At 31.1% G+C, this 24,517-nt stretch overlaps 4 protein-coding genes across 6 annotated transcripts in view; 2 read left to right on the top strand and 2 right to left on the bottom strand.

The window, feature by feature from the left end:
• Positions 1 to 816: 816 nt before the first annotated feature.
• On the bottom strand, positions 817 to 6,277 carry LOC105368569 (protein lin-54 homolog). Of its 2 annotated transcripts, XM_011507599.1 has the most exons (13): positions 5,805 to 6,277; positions 4,594 to 4,907; positions 4,486 to 4,512; positions 3,923 to 4,243; positions 3,604 to 3,837; positions 3,325 to 3,531; positions 3,144 to 3,254; positions 2,916 to 3,053; positions 2,598 to 2,837; positions 2,241 to 2,428; positions 1,707 to 1,950; positions 1,141 to 1,340; positions 817 to 1,064 (listed from the first exon to the last, which is right to left on the bottom strand). In XM_011507599.1, exons 2-13 carry the CDS (start codon positions 4,888 to 4,890, stop codon positions 881 to 883), a joined length of 2,391 nt encoding a protein of 796 aa, XP_011505901.1. In that variant the 5' UTR covers positions 4,891 to 4,907; positions 5,805 to 6,277; the 3' UTR covers positions 817 to 880. The 2 variants fall into 2 exon arrangements, with proteins under 2 accessions (XP_011505901.1, XP_011505900.1); XM_011507598.1 differs by having other exon boundaries at positions 4,486 to 4,907.
• Positions 6,278 to 7,904: 1,627 nt separating this feature from the next.
• Positions 7,905 to 10,207, top strand: CSN4 (COP9 signalosome subunit 4). Its single transcript, XM_011507597.1, has 7 exons — positions 7,905 to 8,286; positions 8,361 to 8,440; positions 8,521 to 8,639; positions 8,734 to 8,870; positions 8,939 to 9,053; positions 9,235 to 9,802; positions 9,928 to 10,207. Exons 1-7 carry the CDS (start codon positions 8,213 to 8,215, stop codon positions 10,059 to 10,061), a joined length of 1,227 nt encoding a protein of 408 aa, XP_011505899.1. The 5' UTR covers positions 7,905 to 8,212; the 3' UTR covers positions 10,062 to 10,207.
• Positions 10,208 to 10,440: 233 nt separating this feature from the next.
• LOC105368566 (voltage-dependent anion-selective channel) lies at positions 10,441 to 18,612 on the bottom strand. 2 transcript variants are annotated; one of them, XM_011507595.1, is made up of 6 exons: positions 18,539 to 18,612; positions 12,265 to 12,587; positions 11,894 to 12,015; positions 11,705 to 11,813; positions 11,286 to 11,494; positions 10,441 to 10,951 (listed from the first exon to the last, which is right to left on the bottom strand). In XM_011507595.1, the coding sequence occupies exons 1-6, from the start codon at positions 18,578 to 18,580 to the stop codon at positions 10,860 to 10,862; spliced, it is 897 nt and encodes a 298-aa protein (XP_011505897.1). In that variant the 5' UTR covers positions 18,581 to 18,612; the 3' UTR covers positions 10,441 to 10,859. The 2 variants fall into 2 exon arrangements, with proteins under 2 accessions (XP_011505897.1, XP_011505898.1); XM_011507596.1 differs by lacking the exon at positions 18,539 to 18,612 and adding an exon at positions 13,553 to 13,878.
• A 181-nt stretch (positions 18,613 to 18,793) lies between these two features.
• LOC105369055 (uncharacterized) overlaps positions 18,794 to 24,517 on the top strand; it is an 11,061-nt gene continuing 5,337 nt past the window's right edge. Inside the window, exons 1-8 of the mRNA XM_011508297.1 lie at positions 18,794 to 18,871; positions 19,415 to 19,681; positions 20,096 to 20,346; positions 20,607 to 20,774; positions 21,441 to 21,491; positions 21,604 to 21,830; positions 22,422 to 22,584; positions 22,884 to 23,200. Of these exons, the coding sequence (XP_011506599.1) occupies positions 18,854 to 18,871; positions 19,415 to 19,681; positions 20,096 to 20,346; positions 20,607 to 20,774; positions 21,441 to 21,491; positions 21,604 to 21,830; positions 22,422 to 22,584; positions 22,884 to 23,200 (1,462 nt within the window). The 5' untranslated portion in view covers positions 18,794 to 18,853. The remainder of the gene's footprint in view (positions 18,872 to 19,414; positions 19,682 to 20,095; positions 20,347 to 20,606; positions 20,775 to 21,440; positions 21,492 to 21,603; positions 21,831 to 22,421; positions 22,585 to 22,883; positions 23,201 to 24,517) is intronic.

Raw genomic sequence — 24,517 nt, 5'->3', positions numbered from 1 at the left:
AATCTACATACCATAAGTATATAAATATTTAACTGAGCAATTATCTAAATATATGCATTAATTACAAATTGTTCATTGACAAAAAAAATTATTCAACTTATTAACTATTAATTTTTGACTATTAAATTTTGATATACATTTGCTTTTAAATCAAATGCATTTATTTTATAAAAACCTTGGTATTCCATTGCAAGGTTTTCATTTCAAATAAGTTCATGAATTTTGTATAGTTTGTTTACTAAAATATTACAAATTAATTTTTAATTTATTGTATGTAATGAACATTTCCAATACAAATTTGTTTTATAAAAATTTTCTAATTATAAGCTAAGTTTAAATAAATTTTCATAGATTCAACGCTAGAAACCTTGGTATTAAAAATTATGATCAAAATAATTTATTTAAAGATAAAAAAGCTATTTTATATTATGATATATATTATATATTACTGTATCAGTATTTATAGAAAATTTTAAGAAATTAAACTACAGCACTGAATCTTTTCAAAATTTAGACAAAAACAATTTAATTTAATGAAGTTTAATTAGGTCTAGCTTATTTAAAAAAAAAAAAAATTAAAGTTATATTTGAACTATACAGCTTAAAATAGATAAATAGATCTAGCAATGATGAAAATACACCTTATTAACAAGTGATCAGTATGACTTCACACATAATATTAAATATCACCAAATCCAGTATTTAAATTTCATATTGAATTATTCAATATACCATCTTTGGTATTAATACAAATAATAATCTATTATTTCCACTCTACATATTATTCAAATGTTTAAGTAGAAAAACCTTTTGCTCTTAAAAATATTTATGATAAACACTGCAGTAGATAAACATCATTATGTTTTTTAAAAGTTCTCTGCTAAGTAGCTTCTGCTTTGTGTGCAGATTCGATAATTTCTTTCAAACACCGACCAAACTCTTCGATTATTAATTTTTCAGATGTTTCATCATCAAACATATTTCGTTCAGCCTCTTCAGCTTGAGCCATTAAGCATTGACAGGTCATCTCTACAACTTTATCTGTTAAGAAATTAAAAGGTTGTCTGGAAAAAATAAAAATATAAAATAAAACATTACTGATTGAAATAAAATTTATTAAAAATATTTAATATTGAATACCTTGCACCAGTGTTCGATATAGCTGGTGGTCTGAAAGTTGCATCAGACATTTGTTGCATTTTTACTTTATTTAAAGATAACTGTGCAGTTCTGACTTCAACAGCTTCAGCTAAATCTTTTAAAGATTTTTTATGTAAAGTTGATTCTTCTACATTGCGGCATCCAACACATTTACAATTCTCAGAACACGGTATTTTTGCCTATATAAATAAATTTGATTTTAAAAAATTTAGGATCGAAATAAATTTCGGGTAAAAATTTACAGGAAAATTTTTATCAATAACTATTACTATATTACAAAATTACATTCTATTTAATATAAGAATTGCAAATAAATTTTCTAAATCATTTTTAGGATATATATATATATATATATATATATATATATATATATATATATATATATATATATATATATATATATATATATACATATATAGATATACAAATAAATATATATATTTTCAAATATTTTATAAAAATCTCTATTTTTAGAATTCACTATATAAACATTATTTAATACGAATTTTCCTAATGGCTTTCTTAAAAATGCGATTTAAACTTACTTCATAGCATTCACAGTAATTTTTTAAGCAACCACTGCGTTTACAATTACAACCTTTATTATGTCTTCTAATATCTTCTCCCGTATCACGGCCTTTCCCAATTTTCGGACGAAAAGCATTCGGGTTTCGTTCTAAGCATGACTTAATTGCTCGTTGTCGTTCTTCTTCATTTCCGAGGTTATTAGAGCAGTTGTTGCAATTGCACATATGACAAAACTCTCCATTGGCGAAACAGTCACAGTATCTACACGCGTACATTTTAATAAATGAAAATTTTGTTAGTTTTATAATTGAACGTTTTAAACAGAATAGGATTAGTCAGAAAGAATGTCCTATGATTCTTTACATTATCTTTGTGGAAGGCTTTAAGATTGTCAATTTTCTTTTGGAATAGAAACAAATGAATGTTTTGTTCTGGCTGAAGTAGGATTATTACAATTTTAATAAATATATTTATACAAAATATTTTTATAATAAAAAACATCTGACAATGTTTTGTATAACCTATTTTAAACATAAAATATAGTTACTTACAATTTTAAGCATTGAGATTTTGTACAATTACATGGTTTTCGAGGTCTGATACCATTAGTTTCAGAATTATTAAAAGATCTTGACATTTTTGACTCTGATAATGAACTTGAATTTCCAATAAGACCTTGTGAATTATTTAATAAAGTTGGTGTTGATTGTTGAGATTTATGTTTTGAATCATCTGTCTGCTGTAAAAGTTTTATAATTAATTTAATTTCTAATCAGTATTGTCTTGCTTAATACAGATTTTCGAATAAAATCTTGAAACAAATGATTTATAACTTAATAATAACATTGTATGTATCATTTAAATTAATTATTAAATAAGGATTGAAACTACATAAATAAATAGCATACTTGTTGGAGGTATTGAGCTGGAAGAACCACTATATTACCAACATTGGAATTGGTAGATATAACAGCTTGACCAGATGTAAGCTGACTTAATGCAGAAGCAGGGATGGTCACTGTATTATTTTTAGATTGATTCCCAATTTGTGTTGTAGCAGGTATTATTAATCTCTGACTGTTTCCTGATAATGCCGATTTTGGTGCTACAGTTCTTAATGTTTGGCTACCAGTGTTCAACGGTACTACCTATTAATATAATATAATGTTAATATCAAATATTTGATAATTTAATAATTTTGAGTAGAACGTTTACTTCATTCAAACCTTAACAATTTGTTGTTGTCCACTAATTTTTTGAGTTACTCCTACAGTCTGAAGAGCCGTCGGTGTTTTCGTTTTTCCAACTGTTACGACATTACTTGTGCCAGAAGATGGAGTACTTACTAATCGGACATATTGAACCTATAATATAAATATCAGGATACAATATTGTCTGTACTATTTATATTGTATTTGCAATATTGTGTAAATTACAAAATTAAATATACTTACTTGACGCCCAGGAACTTGTAACTGATGCACTTGATTAGTGCCAATTGTTTGATTAGCTGGTATCCTTATAATAGGATTATTATTATGTACTACTCCAGATTTCAATGAACTCTATAAAGTGAAGGGTTGCCTTTAACTTTCTTTTATAGATCAATTAGATTTGTAAAGTTTTATGTCATACCTGTCTGATAATAACTTTCTGAGGATTCTGATGCATAACTTTACTTGTCGAAGAAAGAGAACCGGTTTGTGAATTACCTGACTTTGTTGACCCTGTGGCTGGGGCAGGTAATATCTTTGTAGGTGATTTAACTGCACTGTTTGGAACGATTGTTAGTTTCGCTGGTTGAGCTGATGTTGATTGTACCAGTTTATTAACAATTATGCCCTAAAATAATTTCATCATTTATGAATATAAATTTATTCAATATGCATATGATAAAATGAGAATAAAATTTACAGTTTGTTTCTGTGATGATGGTAATATATGTTGTACTTTATTAGATGGCAGAAGACCCATTTGCTGAGCTTGTGCAAAGGTTATCGTTTTCGTTGGGCTATTCATATTTAAATTTGAGGAACCACTACTTAAAAATTTGATTGTTTGCCCTTGTTGATTTTCAGGTGACGAAGCAATTAATACTTGCTGTCCTGTCTGTGGTTGTGTATTAGTCAAAATCATTTTTGTATAAACCTATAATGTAATAAAAAAAAAACGAGTAATAATCCGAAATACAATCCGAATTTTAATTATTAAATATATATTATTGAAATGTTACATTTCTATTTTGCTGAACATTGTGACTAGTTCGCTTTCCACTAACAGACTGAACTGTTTTCACATTCTGTACATTGCCTAATGTAATGTTCCCTGATGTTTTTGCAGCGATGTTTTGTTTGTTACTTGGTGTTGATCTAATCTGTACAATGTTACCATCTGGAGATTTACCCGTTATTAAGCTTTGAGCTAATGATTGTAATTGATTGGCAGATGCTGAAGCTGGATGAGAAATTTTTAAAATTTGACTTGCTCCACCTCCTGCTGCTGGAGAGACAATCATTATAGATTGGCTTTGAGTATGACTAACATTTGGCTTAATCTGTACGCATAAAAATAATCCATTATTAATGTGATAAATATGGATACACAGTTTATTGTGAATTGTGCATGTGTTAATGTTGAATTGAAAATTAAAATCCTTGAATACTTTGAAAGGCTATTAATTTTAATGTACTAAACATTTTAACATACCAAAGACATATTAAAAAGTGTGATACAAAATTATAGAGAAATAATTATTAAAAATTAAAAATCATTATAAACTAAAAGTAAACGACATACTTGAACTGAAGTTGTTGAAGGCACCCTCTGTAATGTTGGTTTTGTTTGCAAAATTAGATTTTGACTACTTTGATTGGCAGTGGTGTATATAATTTGTTCAGTCTGTACCTCTTGTTGTTGTCCGTCAGTCAATACTACATCCGATAATAAAGCATCGTTTTCATTGTTTACTTCAATTATAGTACTATTTTCTTCTTCTGTAGTCATAACTTCTTCAGCATTCATGCACTCCAATTCAGCTTCAATATTTGCAAGTGTTTCATAATCGTTTGCAGCATATTGTTCACCACTATGAGTTAATGTTAAAGAACTTAACTCAGTGTCGGATAATGTCTGAGACCCAAGAGCTACTGGCTCCACTACAGTTCGACTACCTTGATTTTTATTCAAAGACATTGTGAACATATGATTACAATAATGTCCTGAAATAATAAAAATAAATCTAATAAAATGCATTTTTTATTTACAGATGAATGAAATTAGTTTAATTGTTTAAAATAATTGAGATCATTATATATTTACATTTTGCAACTAGTAAAATTTTTTGTTATTATTCATTTTGGGTAAGAAAGCCCAATCATTCGATATAATTTAATTACAGGTAAACTTTTGTACAAATGCGCTAATCATGACTTCAAATTGTAGATACATTTTAGAATTACAAAAATACAGTGTTCTCTCAAATTTAAAAATTCAAAAATTCAAACACCAACTAATCCCGTACTATAAGATCACCTTTAAAGAATCATTTTTAAATACCAAGTTGCATTCCATCGTAAAGAAATAATATCACTTATTACACTCTTAAGCATTAAATTGAAAAAATTCAAATAAAAACATGAAAATATTCGAAGCGTACTGAAAGCCAAGGAACATTAGCGCCATTATTGCCACAAACGCGCCATTTTCCACGAAGCAAACTTAAATTTCACTCTCGAATTAAATAAATCGCTATTACACACAACTCCGTCCAATAAAAGGCCCTCTTTTAAAAACTTATAGATAATATTCCAACGCAGGAATTATTAATTGTGACAATAATTACAGAAATATGCCAAATAATCGGAGTTAACCTAAAATTCGAAAGTTCGTATTAGAGAAAATTGCTGTGAGTAGGAGCGAGAAGGAGAGTGTGGGGAACGAAGACAGATAGAAAAATGATTGAGCAGAGTAGTCTTAAGTGTGTGTGGGGGGGGGCTTGAAATAGTCTCGTTTTTTTTGTTTTGAAACGCGTGTAAAAGCTCCGATTGGCATCTACAATCGTGAAATGAAAATTTTGAGCCGCATCCTCGTGAGATTGGGCGTTTGTCGATACTCACCCTCAATTTATTCGTCAAAGTGGTCGAAATTGTTCAAAATCACGCGCCCACCATTGGTGTCCCAAGATGCACCGCGCGCCGCGCTGTATAAACAGGCCCAAAAGTGTTGGGTGTTGTGTAGTCTCGGTGGCACGAATAATAATCAAAATCACAATGAAGCACTCGATGCAAAACTAATTACCCGAGGTTCGCAGGTGTCGTTTAACTCCTCGCTCTCACCGCCGCTCGCACGCTTATCGGCCGAGCGCGCGAATCTCTAATTTTTGAGACAAGTTTTTCGCGCACTTTATAATTTTCGATTTCGCCATATTTTTGCCCTTCCGCGGCTAAAAGCAGAATGTCTCCGTTGGTGCTGACTTTGGCCAATCGCAGCTCGCGACGAGACCCGTAAACGCGTTCCAAAACGCAACCAACTTATAACTCTCTCAAACCATGTATTTTATACTTGTGCACTCCCGGAGAAATGCTTTTTTATACGATTTTTCAGGTACTATTATTTGAGTTTTGTTACCCCGGATCCACGATGGCATTATGAATAATCGACCTTGATGATCGAGCCGGGGAATTTACTAATTAAAATTTGCAGGTATCAAGGAAATAACGTTCGTAAACACATACGGGAATGTGACGCTTGGATAGTTACGGGACTGTATTCGAAAAGCGGCACCAACACATACACGCGCGCGCAAAATGCATGCCCCGTTTAATACAAAATGCATTTGTATAATCAGCGTGGCTTTGCGCAGCTTATGTACAATTTACATTTGTACTTTCGAGACATTGCGCACAATGTTGCCACATTGGATATAAAAAATTTCAATCGAATATTTTATTAAGGAAGCTTCTTACTCTGAAATTTATTATGCATAACGTGTAGCGCGTGTAAAAGCGTTTACTTTACGGGCCACCCTAATTCTAAGGGGCAAGGAATCAAATTTGAGGAATATCTGTCAATAAATATTATCAGATGCCTAATTCGGTAATCGATGTTTATAAATTTTTATATTGGCAGGTTATGTAAATAAGAGATTTAAAAAGAAAACTCGCGATTCCACAATGACAATCATGTATACGCAGGTTTTAACGAAATTCATGATTTATCATCAATTTCGAAATTACAAATAAAAATATTGCAAAAATTACGGACTTTTTTCATCATCATCATCATCATCATCATCATCTTATTCTTCTTCTTCTTCTTCTTCTTCTTCTTCTTCTTCTTCTTCTTCTTCTTCTTCTTCTTCTTATTCTTCTTATTCTTCAATAGATAATACGAATATTAATATTGATAAATTCATTCGCATTAGCATCGAGGAATTTTTTAAGTTTGTTCTTTTGGCGATTAAATGCAAGCAAAGAGACAAGAAAAACAATATGATTCAATTGCATGAATAAATTGCAAGATGATAAAGTTTTAATTATTTTTGAGAAATCGTTAGTTAAATGGGTTGCAATATCCTAAGTATAGCCAACAAAAGCAAACATTCAACGGATTAAATTGATTTTAATGCGAATTTTAATAAAGAACCTTCACGAATGTCGGACATTTAAAAAATTTTGTCGTCTCCCCCTTTTAATATTACAAATTCAAACAAAGCCCCGTAAAACGTCAAATTGTCCGTTATTATGAATCGTAAAATGATTGTGGAAGATGCGCTTTTCACACCCAGTGGCAATAATAATTCCTATGTATAATTACGGCACCTGTAAATTTATATTGTCTATAATATTTATATGCGAATTTCTAATTGACATATCACCTCGTCGTGTCTACGAGCTCTTCGCTTATCCAGGCATTTTTATTAAAAAAATAGCCTCCGAATAATCGACACTTTGCTCACCAAAAACTAATCTTTCCCGCTATGAAATTAGAAATGATAAGTAAGAATAGTCACGGCAAATAATAAGCTTCCATTTAAAGACTCGTCTCACTTGTATTAATTTTACAAACGAGACAGATCCATTCCCCAATCGCTTTATACATTATATTACATCACACCACCCAGTTGTATATACGGCATAAAGTCACCAATGACCAACCTACGCCAATTTATTTATCATTACGAAAGAACAATTCAAAATTCAAGGAGTCGCGTCGTGACTCCGTAGCATTACGTTGCGCAGCACTGTTACGTTGCCGCCCGCAACCTGCTCTCCTCCTTATTCCTAATGCACGCATTTTCCAGCCTAATCGTCGAATGTCGTCTTTTTCATGAAATAGACAGCCTAACCAAGAAAAGCCGTTGGTCAAGGGGTCGCAGTTCGCATTGCAGTGCGCGCGGCGCGGCTTCGAAAATTACCTTGGACGTTTGAAGCATTAGAGGAATCCGTCATCCATATTAGAGGAAGCGGTTTGTGCATTTTGCACCAGTGGCTGACTGCTTTTTTGACATAAGATTGTCGTTACCATGGCCTCGGCGATGCGTCAACAGCTCGCAAATCTTTCTCACTCGGGCGGCTCGCACAAGGATCAGGCGGAAAAGTAATATAATTGTTAACATTTTCAACCCATCGTTAAAATTGAGCCCCACTGCCATTAACTAAGCGTTCTTTCAGATACAAATCCTTTTTGGACGCGATAATTACGTCGTCCGGCGAAGAGCTCGCCGATACTTTGAAAGTATTTATCGAAGCAAGTATGTATAAATATTTACGTGCTACTTGTTAATTAATAATTGACAATAATATTGAATTGAAATTGAATTTTTTTTTGTAGTTGTCAATGAGAATGTTAGTTTGGTTATATCTAGGCAAGTGTTGACAGACGTTAGTAATAGACTACAGTCATTACCCGATGAAATTTCTAAAGCTGTGTCCCACTATACGCTGGATAAGGTAATAAATGCTGCATCGAAAAATACATGATTTTACACTTTTTGCTCGTGCGATTTTATGCAGTAAGCATTTTTATTGTCTTATTGGCGTTTAGGTGCAGCCTAGGGTAATTTCATTCGAAGAACAGGTTGCGAATATAAGGCAGCACTTAGCCGATATATACGAGCGTAATCAGAATTGGCGCGAAGCTGCCAATGTTCTTGTTGGTATACCCTTAGAAACTGGGCAAAAGTAAGTTTCCCAAAAATTCGTATGACCATGAAAATCGATTACTTTATTTGTCATATTTATATGTGCAGGCAATATACGGTGGATTATAAACTTGAAACGTACCTTAAAATAGCTAGACTTTACTTAGAGGATGACGATCCTATTCAAGCCGAGGCATTTATTAATAGAGCTTCCTTATTGCAGGTACTTTATTCCTTTATCGACTTAACGTTATTAAATTAAATCCTAACTGGTTAATCGCTATTTTCGCAAAAGCTAATCCATGGAAGTAAAAGTTGCTAGGCGATTAAATCTTATTTATATCTTTTGTACATTGTTATTGTTATTCCATAATTGCCTGTTATATAATTGTTGCTTTGTTTAGGCCGAATCCAAGAACGAACATTTGCAAATTTATTATAAAGTCTGTTATGCACGGGTACTGGATTATAGAAGAAAATTTATCGAAGCGGCTCAGAGATACAATGAATTATCGTATAGGTCAATTATTCACGAGGATGAACGTATGACCGCTCTCAGAAATGCTCTTATTTGTACAGTACTTGCTTCGGCTGGACAGCAAAGGAGTCGTATGTTAGCAACGTTGTTCAAAGACGAACGATGCCAACAACTTCCAGCCTATTCAATTTTAGAGAAAATGTATTTAGATCGTATTATTCGGCGTTCCGAACTTGAAGAATTCGAGGCACTTTTGCAGCCTCATCAAAAAGCATGCACAACCGACGGGCTTGGTTCAACGATTCTTGATCGAGCAGTGATCGAACACAATTTATTATCTGCTAGTAAATTGTATAATAATATCACTTTTGAAGAATTGGGTTCGCTGCTAGAGATTCCACCAGGGAAAGCTGAAAAAATTGCGAGTCAAATGATAACCGAAGGAAGGATGAATGGTTACATTGATCAAATCGATTCCATTGTTCACTTTGAAAGTATGTCAATAAATTCATTTTTTAATTGTTAAAGCTAATTTTGCAATTTATTCATTAAATTTAATGAAAGTTTTTAAATCATAAATTTTAATATCATTCTCTTAACATTGACATTTTTTATCCAGCACGAGAAAGCTTACCTACATGGGATAAACAAATCCAATCTCTTTGTTACCAAGTGAATCAAATTATTGAGAAAATTGCTCAAACCGAACCCGAATGGATAGCAAAAGCTATGGAAGATCAAATGGTACATTGAGTATCTAAGGAACTAAGCTTTTGATTAATTCATAATTGTTCGACAAGCCTATATTTAATAATAATCCAAGTGCAGTACATACCACCAGTGCCACTTAGTATTTAAAACGAATTTATAATGTGAATACAATATTAGTATCATTATTTAAAAAATAATACTCTTAAAGTTTGCGCAAAGAACAAAAAACACCAGTTTCTTTTGTAAATAAACAACTACATAAAAAAAAGCTTAATTGAAATTTTATTGATATAATTTGCAAAAGCCTAGATCTACGTTGTTTGGTACAAGCATATTAATTGTGTAAAAAATGACTAATAAATTATTTACGTAATAACATTTGCATACGAATAACGTAAGGTGTACAAATAAAAATAAAATATTATTTTTCTTGATTTAACTTCCTTTATTGTTGTCTGGCATGGAAAACTCAATACCATTTTATACTAGATTTAACATCGTTAAATTTCAATTTACAGATGCCTTCAAATATTATAATGTAGATGCTTTTTACAACTACGTATTACAAAGCATTGTCTAATTGCTTTTAACAAAGTTGAATTTTTGTTACATTTCAAAAAGTATATTTAAAAATATTAATGCTGTAAGTTCGTGGAGACATGATACTAACTTAAATAATATGCATTAAAATTCAGGTGACCCTTTTAAGGGTAAGTCTACGTACATTACATTACAGGCAGTAACTGGTCTTATACATGTAATTAGAACATGATCACAATGACGCAATTGTAATAAAATTGTTTATCTCGTAGAAGACAACATTCACGTTAATCTTGATATTTAAGCTTCTAGATTCAATGCAAAACCGATTTTGTGACCACCAGATCCAAAGTTCTTTCCATCAATGTTTGTGGAAAGACATAGACTAACTCCTATATAAAAAAAAATATCATTATACGTAAATAATTTTTAATAACAATTTTCATTAAGTTAATTAAAGCGTAATAAAAGTATAAATATCTTTAATTTTTTATAAAACTTGTGATAATTTATTATAAATTCATACTGAAATAAAGAATTTGTTGAAAATAAAATTTAAATATTATAGTTAAGAAATATTTTTTACTTTATATAAACTGTTGAGCAAACTTTATTGTAATATAAAAAGCTATTGACTTTTCAATTAGCAATTATGACTACGTAATAAAGTAAATTTTTGAGTTGAAAATTAACTTTCATAGACTAATACGCAAATTTAATACTCACCACTACGCAACTTTTGTTGATATCCCAACCCAATTTGAAGCTGAGAGTTTATCTTAGCCCTTACACAGACATCCTCATCGAGTTTGTAGCTCGAACCAAGACCAAATTGTGTAACATTATTACTCGAGTTCCAAGCCAAATTAATTGCACCATCTAGTCCTGGCTTAATTTTGTGGAAAATTGATCCTCCAAATTCACGACCGTTCTCACTGCAAAGTTTGTATTATAAAAAATTCTAGTCATTAATTTAGCTATTAAAATACGTTCGAAAATTAATTGGAATAATGTAAAAAAAACTTGAAAATATTAAAACATTTAAATTGTTGAGAAGTAATATTCTTATATATTTATATTTTTAAGACGTTTAGTTTTGAGTTTTTAAAAATGTTTGTTATGATTGTTTCATAAATAATACTTACACAGCCGCATGAATATGGAAATCGGAAGCATGAAAACCAAGAGCAAAATTATTTTTGGTTACTTTGCTAGTTTGTGAATCAAATCCAGCTTGATAACCAGCCAGCCATCCTATTTAATAAAAATATAAGAATTTCTATGTACAATAGAGAAAAGCGATTAAATTTATGTTTTATCAGAGAAAATTTAACCTTGATAACCCACTACTGCACTTGCATTTATCAATGGACCAGCTGAGAGACTAAGATCAAAATCTGATGTAACTGCAACATTATCGTGTTGGTATATACTCTTGAGCTTACCACTTCTCTTGCTAAATTGATAGTAAATAATTTATGATACTTTATAAAATAAATTTAAGACACAATAATATAAAAAAAAAGAACATAATTGTAATGATTTGCATTTTATAATTTTTATATTTCAAAGCAAAGCACAAAATCTATTTTTTAAATACACGTGCAAAACTTAATAAAAATATAAGAAAATGAAACCAATAGCATATCGATAATTACAATAGAGAAAAGATAAATAAATAAAAGAACAAAATTTCATTACTAACCCAGTCTGAGGCGAGAATGTGGAACTATAACCAAGAGTTAAACCCTTAAGTGGTTTATCAACGAGTGTAACATCAACACCAAGAGTATTATCTGTATTCCATTTTTCCACAAAAGTAAGACCATATTCCTTGACTTTATATTTACTTTCAAGAGTACCAAAGACTTTGCCAGTATCTTGATTGGCAACCTCACCAGCACTAAATTCTACACCAGAATTTGTTTTGGTCTTAACATCAAGTTTCAGAAGACCAAAATGGAATCCAGTGCCAAAAATATTGCGAGCGCTCTTTCCAAGATCACCATAGGTTGGAGGAGGCATGTTCTATTACAGGATATAAAATAATCAAATCATACATCAACAATTGGGCTAAATTATTTGGATTGAAATTAAGTTAATATTTGAAATATGGATTCCCATCGTTTATTTAAAAATTTTATTATTACAAAATTGCGCTACTTTATTTCCTAACAAATTGAGAAAATATGAATTTCTCTAAATTATATATATAGGATAAAAAATTTTTATCTAAATAATACTGAATTAAATTTTACAAAAGAAAAAAAAATCTCTTCATGCATAATTAAAAATAATGACTTACAAGTCAAGTAGAATATATACATAAAAATAAAACATTGTCGAAAGTAAACTATTAAGTAATAGATGAGGAAATAGAGCAAGTCCCATTACTTTATTCCTAATCTTTATCTACCTTTTGGCGATTAACTAAAACATGTATCACGCCTTTTTCTAAAATCGGTTATTCTTTGAAGATTCGATTTCCGTTCATAAAAATTTCTAAGTAGTAATCGATCGCGATTCTTCGAAATTACATTTTCCCTACGATTTGAATTAAAAGAAAAAAAGTCACGAAAAAACTTAAGTCTCGTCAATTTTACCTAAAAAACAATTTAAAAAAAAGTCAAGATAAGCATTATTGACCTGCCCTAGCTATTACATAAGACAAATTATCATCTTATGCAGTGTTGTACTCCTAACCTCACTTAAACACTTATTCAGTCCCATTAAATCCTTATCAAGCAATACGAAGACTTTGTCGGATTTATAAATCATCGCTCAGTAAACAATACAAACACACAAAAGTGACGCTTATAATTGCCGATTATGAAAAGAAAGCTGCACGAGCTCCACGTGCCGGCATTCAACGATGTGCACTCACACTTTATCCAAATCATTCGGTATTTCTGATATTAAGCATTGCTTTTATAATCTCGCACGCATTTAACCGATATTCAAACATCGAAAATCATGGTTTTTTTTATACTTACGCTGGCCTGTCTTGCAGTACAGTGGATTTCAATTTGTCTCAAGAAACTGCAGCCGTAGGCTCGTCCGTAAAACTACGGTACTCCCTACTTGGAAGTGTTGGGGAGTTCGATTGGTATATGCGCACAATGGGATCTCCGGCTGGTCGACTCAAGCTCTATGTATTCGCCGAGCCCTATTTGTGTGCGTGCGCGGCCGCGCACGCGGAGCCCCTCCGTGCAAAGGTGCGCGTTATATTACTGGGCATTGTCACTCGCGCATGCGCGTACTCTCCCATTAATTCTCGAGAAATCAAAAAACAGCCGCGAGAGCCCTTACGACCTGGTGCACCGAGGATATCCTGTCCTACCTACGTTTACCTATTGCAAGTGTGGGTATCGGCGTGCGCGCGCGTGCATAAACCGAAGCGGAGGATCCGACGTGTATTATCAAATCAGTAGATTTGAATCGTTCTTGAGGTCGATGAGGCAACTGCCGCCATTTTTAAGCTTAAAGCCCCGTTCGCTTAAGGGCGCACTTAGTGACGCGAATGGATTTCATAATATAGTTGCATCAATGCATGGACGCGTACGTACGATTACTTGCCCTCCCATACAGAAGAGTGTTTTTATATTGAAATATAAGATTATATATTAAATATTAGATTGAATATAAGATTTTATAAGAGGCAAAACTATTTAACAGCGCACCGTTTTCCAGCCTCTTAATTCATTTTCATGTTTTCACATAAAAGAAGATAGCGAGTAACTAATTGTGTATACATAGCTGCGATACTACACCTTAATACGGTAAAATGTATCTGGAATTTTTTCAATTCAAATTTAAGTCTAGTCAATAATTAATTACACGAATGAGAATAGAAATTTAAGACATAACATTTTGTTGGAAGAAAAAATTCTATAGAATGCTGGTGTGCGAAACCTCTGAACGCATACAAATTGTAGATTAATTAGTATAAAATTAAATAAATTAAACATAAAATTTAGCTCTTGAAAAAGAAAGAAAAGAAATCTCGAGAATAGCTTGTAGATATTTGCATTGTATGCTTTGGAAATAAAAAAGAGAAACAACAAAATAAAACAAAAATTAAACCAATTAATTTGAAATGTCAAAATATTTTTATGAACAATAATTGTTTCTATGTTTTGGCCTATAATTATATATATTGAATTAATTTACAATGAGAAACAGAATTTAATTGTTCATAATTTTAGAAATTTTTTGTTTCAGGATAAGTAATGAAGCATTGCAGAATTTGTTAAGCGATGATAACTGTATTAGTATGAAGCTACACGAAGTAAAAATAAAAACAAGACTGATTTATTCAAAGTAATAAAATTAAAAAAAAAAAAAAAAAACAAACAAACAAAGGAAAAAGGAATTATTTTTCTTTTAATAATATTTTTTAAATATTTTGTAGTGTAATATTATTTGACAAGATAATAATGCCATTTTCTAGAAAAAATATAGTCGATAATTAAAAAATATAACACTTGAATTAGAAATATAATAATTTTTAAAATATTTATCTGACAAACATTAATTATGCCGAAACTGTTTATTTAGTTTATTGTATTTAGAAATGTTTAAAAATTAAATAAGTCTTATACACCTCATTAATTAAATTTTCTGTTCTAATTGAATTATGAATTATTATTAATTCTATTAATTTTTTATTTTTTCTAATATCATTAGCACGCATCTTGATGACTCTAAATACAAATTGTTAATATTCTATAGAATATTTCGATAGAAATTCAAGTACTCACGAGTTTATGTAATAAAATATTTGTGCTATATTTATTGAATATAATTTACAAGTCATAAATAAAATTATGTATAATAAATACTATGATAAGATACAAATTCTTTTCAACCCCCCAAACTGTAAAACTTAAAAAACAAATTATAAAAGAATAAAAGTCATTCTGTTGCATTAGTGTTGTATTATGATTGATCGGTAAAATAATAATAATACAGTTCAAATGGTTGGATAATTTAATTTTGCCTTAATTTTATACATTACAATGCAATTTCTAATAATATTTTATGCGATGCTCAAAGTATAGTACAATAGAATAATGCAACACTACCTAAAAATGAACCTGATAACGAGATTTATCTTTATATGATATGCTCATATGATTTTTAATTATTTTTATTTTTAAAACGGCTCGTATGACTTATGACTTTTTTTATAAAACATTTATTAAGAATTCCATTTGTGTTCATCATGATTCGTTATTCCTGATCCTGAAGAATTCAATACGTATGATAAAAAATGATATTCCATGCAATTAAAATTGTACTATATTACATGACTATTTTAAAGTACTTGTGAAAATAATAAAAATCAAGTTGTGCGAAAATTCTAAAATGATGTTATCTGTTAAAATTAATTCGTAGAAGAAGAGGAAGTCGTTTGAGAGGAATTACGAGATTTAGTTGTCCAAAAATATGACATTTACATTTCGAAGCTAATGACGATAAGGAGTAAAGTTATTTATTGCATTTCTACAAGCTGCGGTGAATTAATAAGGATAAAATTCCAATGTAATAATACATTTAAAATCAAGGATTTAATTTATCGACTATAGTTTGTTATTTCATAGAAAACCAGAAAAATTAGGCAATAAAAGTAGAGCGAGTAGAAAAGTAGAGATACTAAGCTGGCACACGGCTACATTTCGCAGATGTATAACGAATTCTGAGAAACGACAACTGATTTCAGTCATTACATTATCGAGCATCAAGGCTTACAAATGAAAATCTTGCCAGCAAATAGTGGATCAGTTTTTAACATAAGTTGCTTCATCTATAGACTCGTGTACTTGTATATAATTTTTTAAGTATTATGTATGGCTGGGTATTATTTTTAAATGTGTGTAACAGCTATTTAATAAAGAAAATAATACTTGGGACAACGTATTTAGCCAATGATTAAAGATACATAAGGTATAATATATTTTATATAATAATTCAAGTACAAAGAAACAAGAAACAAAAAAAAAAACAAATCAAATTCAGTAGCTGATCATCCTAGTTTTGTGCACTTGTAATCTAATTTATCGTTTATCTTCAAGATCATGTAATACACAATAAAAATTGTACTTTATCTTGAGATTTTTATGTTATCGATGATAATGAATTGACTCAAGAATTTACTAATAAATCAGATGATGAGAAATTCAAAGCATTTGTCTGAATGTTTGATTTATATCCATTTGATTTAATTCGTTTATTATTTAATTATTTAATTTAATTATATAATTTAATTACATAAATTCGATTTATATACATGTAAATCAACTGTTTTTATTTATTATCATTAAAATTGAGAAATAAGTAAATAAATATTTTAGCATTAATGGATCATTTGATGCGAATGGTAATTAATTTGAAAATAATACAACTCAACCACTGTAACATAGGCGATAAATTTTTTTTATTTTTAATTCACTTTAATTCATGAATATATATATATATATATATATAATACATTCATGAATGCATATTTATTTTATCAACATCGACAAAGTTTATGCATTATTCAACAGAATCAATACTCGTGCAAAACATAAAACTACTTAAACATGAAAGTTCATTTAAAGTTCATATTGTAATATTTTTTATTGATAATCGTATAGTAGAAAGTTCGGCTTATTAATAAGATATACAATTACTCTCAATAACAGAAATTAATGATTAATTAGAAGAAAATATAAAATTATTTTAATTTACCTGCCAAATTATTTTATTGAAAATCCCTTTAAATATTAAACTTTATTTTATTAATTTGATACAATTATTGACATTAATGATATAAGCACATATTTCAACTTTATTAACTAAATAAAAACTATATAACAAAATAATATATCTGTATATGTATTTTATTTAATTTTAATATAGATAATTATAATTTTATTAATCTATTGTGCTTAACATTGTTTACAGAATTTGAAAAAAACATGAAAAATTAAAAAATATGATACTTGTACCAATATAGCTTATAATTATTTTAAACTGTTGTATTATCAATAATTATCATTAGCTTATGTTATTATTTATTGCAAATAATTTATAGCAACGATTTAACATAAATTAAAAATAAATTTTTATCAATAAAATAACTTAATTCAAGTTATATAATGTGTTTGAATGTATAAAGATAATAATACTTTTAAAAATAAGCAATTCCATTGTACTTATTACGAAACGAAGAAAATAAAATATTTATTTTAGTTATTTAAATAATGTTTTTTTTCTGTTTTTCTGTTGGTTTTTTTTTTAAAGAAACTTCATCTTCAATGCAAATGTTATTTCACTTTCCATAAAATGATTGTTAGCCTAAGTAATTGTTTAAAAGAATGATTTATTACATAGTAGAAATATGATATTTAAGTAATTACTGAAAAGTTAATAAATTTTTGGCGGTTTTCTGCAATTACGAGAGTATAATAATTATTATAATATTTACGTATGTATCTATGTATACATATATTTATAGAACAAAATAAAAAATCCTTTTAACGAATTAATACAAACTGTCAGCTGTAAAATTATTGTTTCAGCTATTGCAATTAAACAAAATTTGTTTCTTATTTTTATTAAAAATTGAGATATTCGTAATTTAAAATTCACTCGATGAGCGGTTAAGATGATGCCATGCAACAAGTTAGGAAAACGAGACGGCAGAAGCTTTAAAATTTTTAATTTTAAAATTTACCGAACTTATTAGAAGTGCTAAAATAATAAATGGAATAGACAGTTTGCTAGTAAAAAGCAAATATACCTTTAAAAATGTTATAGTAAGAATAATTCTTCGTTCAGCACGAACGAAGAGCAAAAAGTCATGCACTTAAAAGATTCTTAAATAATCACAGTTGCAATTGTTGGATACGGACCATAGAATTTTCTCGCCTCCGACAAATATGCACACTTATGAATAGAATTGTAAACATACACAACAAGATAATTGCATTTACCAGGCGTGGAGGCCGTACAACTCCTCGATGTTTCTGAACCATTGTAGATCGGAGAGCCAAAAATACAGTGCAGTGTTAACAGTTCGTCTTCTAGCTTCGCAATGAGAAGGAAGAGATGCGCACGTTCAATATAGGTTTTACCATTGGCACTAAACGCCGCCACGCCACCAGGTTAATTTCGCTTTCAATATCATCAATATAAAAAGCTACGACGACCGCCGCGCACTTTCAGTTGCAGTTGAGCGCCAAAATAGTTCATTGGCCTAAGTGAGCGTTGAGCAAGGAGATTTATAAACATTAGTGCTACTCCTCGACATGTCGCTGACGAATACGGTAAGTGCATTCGATGCGCTAACCCATCTAATTAATGCCACCCGCGCCTAATTATAGACGAGCTAATTGCAAGACGCGAGTGCAGTTTAGGGAAAATTTACGTTATTAAGTAAAGAATCGATTCGATTATATTTTCTGGGCTTGCGCTCGCTTGCAACTTTACACATTGGAAACAAAATTTTCTTTACAATGTTTTTTTTTTCTTTTTCTTTCTTTTTTTTTTTCTTAATTATCTACGGACAGTGCTTTTCGATTGATAAGAACCACGATCATTCTAACCAATTACACCTGAATCATTCCATCTTATTTTAATCGCTTGTATTTCAAATTTCGGGGAATATCCATTTACATACTTCGAAGCATCGTAAACGTGATGCATGAGTGTGGTGTACTGATGATCAGATGATCGATAAGCGATCGTAATTCAAGTGCTTTAGCGCACACTTTTCTCTTCCCATGTTCCTTTATGCTTAATGGAAAACGCAGTCGGCCGAAGCGTCAATTATTCGTAAAATAAACAGTGGTGAATACGATATTGCTCAGGATGAACAGAAGAAGTACGAGATTCTGCGTAACGAGCAAGTTGGCAGGTATGCGGTAGCGATAAAAAATCTGGAGCCCGGAGAAGAAGTTATGAGCGAATTGCCGTTCGTCGTCGGTCCCAAGAGTTTCACCCATCCCTTGTGCCTGTCCTGTTACAGTCCTTGGCCGAGTGAGCTGGACAATCAATTCTTATGCTCCACATGCTGCTGGCCCGTCTGCTCGACCGAGTGCGAAGTCCAGCCTCAGCACAAAGATTACGAATGTGGGGTACGTAAACGACGTCAGTTGTCCTTCTTTTTACTTTATTGCGCTTGTGACTAATGCATTTCGTGTCACACTTTTATGATGGAGCACTACAATGCTCCATCGCAGTGAACATTTTATATTTTAAATAATAGGATTTTCAATGGTTTTTTTTTGTTTTTTGTTTTTTTTTTTTTTTTTTTTTTTTTTTTTTGTGAAAACGTAGGGAAATATTCTCACGAATAATAGATAAAACAGAAAATGAATTCAATTAATACTACAGTTTTTGAATTTTTAAGTAAGATTTTTAAATATGCTGTCTCGTTAAGATTTACATTTGTCGTTTTATATCATTGAGCGTATGAGATTTTTCGATAATTTTGTTATCGAAATAATATGAAGGTTATTGTCATTCATAATATACTATATTTTATGTAGATATTTGCTGAGTCGAAAGAAAAATTTAACGTGGAAGTAGCATTGTGCAATGAGCAGCAAAATGGAATTCCACAGCTCGAGTGCATCACTCCATTGCGGCTTTTACTGGCTTCGGAGAAAGATGACGAGAGGTGGAAGAGAGAGGTCAAAGACATGGAAACACACAACAAGAATAGGTGCCAAAAATCACAATGGAGCACTGATCATGTAAATATCGTGGAATACTTACGGAAGCGGTTGAAATTAGAAAGGTTCGCATACAAATTTATCCTTCAAGCATATTTTTTTAATACGCGCGCAATCCAAAAATATCATATAAATACCTTTTATTAAATCTAAATTCAAACGATTAAAAATATGAATAATATCAATGATCGATTATTGAATTCTGGGCAATTAATTTGATTTCATAAAAATTTGTTTCATTCACATTTAATTTCCATTCAACACGTTCATACATTAATTATTAAGGCATTCGTCACCTCACCATTGACATTTTGGAATAATACAGGTTCTCGGAAGATAACATTCAATCGGCCTGCGGAATTTTAGAAATAAACTGTTATGAAATTAGAACTGCTAAAGGCTTTTTAGCTAGAGCTTTATATCCCAATGTCGCAATCATTAGCCACTCGTGTGTTTCAAATACGGTCCATAGTGTGGTCCCAGCTGATTACCGGTAAGTAATAAATTTTATTTTTATCAACGATATATTAAAATGATGTTTAATGAGTAATGATGAAATTTAAAGTCATTTGCAACTATTGCACTATCTCATTTCATATATACTTCTACATACATAAATATAATTTTAATACTCTTATTTTACACTCTCAATTTAAATAACAGAAGAATTTTTTATTCGTTTTTTGATTTGTTCTACTTACATACGGAAAATATTCTTTTGCAATTTTCTACATTTGTCTGTTAATATTATTTCATTTATCTTTACATTAGGAATTCACTCTCATACAACAATAATATTATTGCAAATTTTATAACTTAATTTAATACTTGACGAGTTAATTTGCTTTAGATAATTAATTAATTGATACATCTTATCACTAGTAAATTGATTGGTCTATAAAATTTATCGTACGCCCGTTTATCAGTGTAATGGCTATGTCGTTAAAATCTGTTTATAATTATAGCCAAATTACAATTTGTAATTATAATTATAACGAGCACTTTCTTATCCAGAGCAAACGTTCTCGATACAATTAATACGAGTTATCTCAATAATTCAATGGCAGCGTGAATAATATCGATCGATCGTACCTCTCTTTACATATTGCGTATTCGTATCGTCAATATCGCATTGTTACATTATTGCTTAAGCTATTAGCATCGCGAGATTCGTATATCATCAACAATGTACACCCTCGTGCTACCCCACGTAATTGCCTCGCAATCCCGTAAAGAGTGCCCGAGAACAAGTGCAAGCGAGACAGACCTTCCGTTTATCGCACTTAACTAACTCCTGTACGAGCCTTTACTCGTCCGCGCAGAATTCACTTGAGGACAGCGGTGAAGGTGTCTGCTGGCCAGGAGCTTTTCAGCAGCTACACCCACGCCTTGCTACCGACGATGCTGCGTCGCGAATATCTCCTCGAGAGCAAGTACTTTGTGTGCGCGTGTAGTAGGTGCGCCGACCCTACGGAGCTCGGCACCCACATGTCTTCTCTCAAGTGCAACAAGTGCGACAATGGGATGGTCGTACCCCTTGACTCTCTAGGTGAGTGCTTTAAAAAGCTCATATCTCATCTTCAGCTCCTCGAGGAGACACTTTACTACACATACTCCGGGAAACTTTGGATGTGTTGCTTAAACATGGTCGGGCTGAATAGAGAACTGTTTACACTTTTAAAAATTATGTTACCGATGTTACTTTATTTTATCGAACAACTTTATCGAACTGTGGATCGAAGCCTCGATTAGTAATTTTAACTATGGCTTGCGTATAATTGAAAAGTCTAAATTAAATGAGATGAATCAATCGTTCAAGCCTTAAATTTATGCTTAATCGCGCGATAAGCGGATTATCGGAGTTTTTATCATTGCCATTGGCAATTGTAACAAAATTAATTCAAAAAGCTACGAACACTGTAAATAAAGTATTCTACTTCATTTAGTAAATTTCAGTTATTACGATGAAATTATTCAACATTAAAAAAAAAAAATTATTATTCTATAACGTTGTTATAGATTTTTCAAATTTAAGTATCTTCATTGTATTATATTAAATGATTGATTGAAGTAAAATTTAATTGAAATATTCTGATCGATGTAGACATTGCCAATATTGCAATATTATCGATACTTGCAGATACGGAAAGTCGATGGAAATGCACGCATTGCGAGTTTTCAACAAACGGACAAGCAGTTAATAAAGTGCAAAAAATTATTCAAGGGGAAATGGACAAAGTGGAAGTTTATACAATTGCTGATGGACCAGAAGCAGTTAATATTAGGGAAAATTTTATAAAAAAGTATCGCTCGGTTTTACACCCTCGACACGCTCTACTTACTATACCAAGGTTCGCTTACACAAATGTGTAGTAGTGCTTACAGTAGTATTGCTTCTCGTATCTATGCATTTTTCTTTCTTTTTTTCTCTATACCATGCATGCAATTCATCGAGTATAATACTCGAAGATTGAGTACAAATTGCATTTAACAGCATTAGTAGATATTACTGCCATCGCTTCCTTAAAAATTCCACTGTCATTAAAAACTCGAGTGCCAATAAAAAGCATAAAGGACAAAAGAGATTTAAAATCACAAACAGGTATTCACTGAGTCAACTGTATGGCCACGTAAACGAATACTACCTGGACGACTTGCCGGACGTAGTGCTCGAGCACAAGGTTGACATATGCCGACTGCTCCTGCAGGTACTCGATGTAGTCGAGCCCGGGCTAACTCGTTCCCGTGGAATGGTCCTGTACGAACTGCACGCTCCCCTGCTCTTCCTCGCTAAAAATTTGTGGAATGCTGATGTCATTGACGCGGCAGCCCTCAAGTCCAAGATGATCGAGGCCGCGAGTATCCTTAAAGAGGCTGCGAACATTCTTTTGCTCGAGCCTAAAGGAACAGCCGAGGCGGGTATCGGCGAGGGAGCGAGCGAGGCGCTTCTCCAGCTGAACAAGTCCATCGACGATCTATAGAAGATCATTGGAACGACTACTGAGACTCGAGAGTGCAAAGTGCATTCGACTCTTGAATGTTTAACGCTACTTATCGCTTCATTACGATACTTTTCTATCTATGTAATATTTTTATTGTATTTATCGGTATTGCGTAGTTTTTTTTTTTTTTTTTTTTTTTTTTTTTTTTTTATATCGATTCCTTCTATTGCGTTGATTTGTAAACGTTAATTATATATACTAACCAAACATAAATGCTCATTACATATGTAAAATTTCCTTTGAAAATTTCATCATTCGGACATTTAGTTTTTCATTATTATTATTTATTTAACGAGTTATTCATTTATCAGAAGAAATTGTATTCAATTTCTTTTCTTGAATAGAGAAAAAAATTTTCAACATATAGCATTGAGGTCGTATCGACAGCACGTGTAACAAAATGTCAACCCAATATGTGCAATTTAACGTTTAATTAACGTCAAGATGTCTTGATAAACTTTAAAAAAACATTCTGATATTATACGCGATGCAGCGTACCGATGGCGCTACTTTCTAGTTAGTGGATAAGCACACGTAGTTCTTTATAACTTTCTTTCTTTATACCTCACTATAAATGCTAAAAATAATTGCTTTGATTGATTCAGTTAAAGCACGAACGTATGAGAATAAAACGCTTCTCAACACTACCACGGTTCTGTTAACTAACAATTCTGTGAATAAATACTTCAAATTAACAATATTATGAATAAAAAATCGATCCAGGCTATTTCCACAATTAAAAAATACAGCACAACTTATTCAAAAAAGTTAGGAAGGTATGTTAATTACAGATACTAGTAAATTATATTCTTTGCTTTTTTTATATCATAAAATGTGGTTTTTATCCGACTTTCACAACCTTTTCTTCGTTTTATTTTATTATTTTATCATTTTCTATGCACAATTCTCTCTTTAATTTTACGTTTATCAGATCTCTCCTTTGTTACAAAAACGGTCTTTTCTCTCTCTCTCTCTCTCTCTCTCTCTCTCTCTCTCTCTCTCTGTCTCTCGCGCCGCAATGATTAATACAATAATTTTCTATAGTCAATCGTCTAAAAATTATATAATCAAAGACATTTTTAGCTCTTTTTTTATTTTGAAAAAACGCGTCATCGATGCGTGTAAAGGATTGCGAAAAAAAAACTTTGCAAGCCTCGGCACTTGAATAATAATAAAAAGTGATAATAAAGGAGTTTACTATTCACTCAGATATTTAATAGCGGCTAAAGATCTT

The sequence above is a fragment of the Ceratosolen solmsi genome, unplaced genomic scaffold, assembly GCF_000503995.2.
Source record: "Ceratosolen solmsi marchali unplaced genomic scaffold, CerSol_1.0 scaffold1, whole genome shotgun sequence".
NCBI classification, from domain to species: domain Eukaryota; kingdom Metazoa; phylum Arthropoda; class Insecta; order Hymenoptera; family Agaonidae; genus Ceratosolen; species Ceratosolen solmsi.
This window is presented reverse-complemented; position numbering and strand designations above follow the sequence as displayed.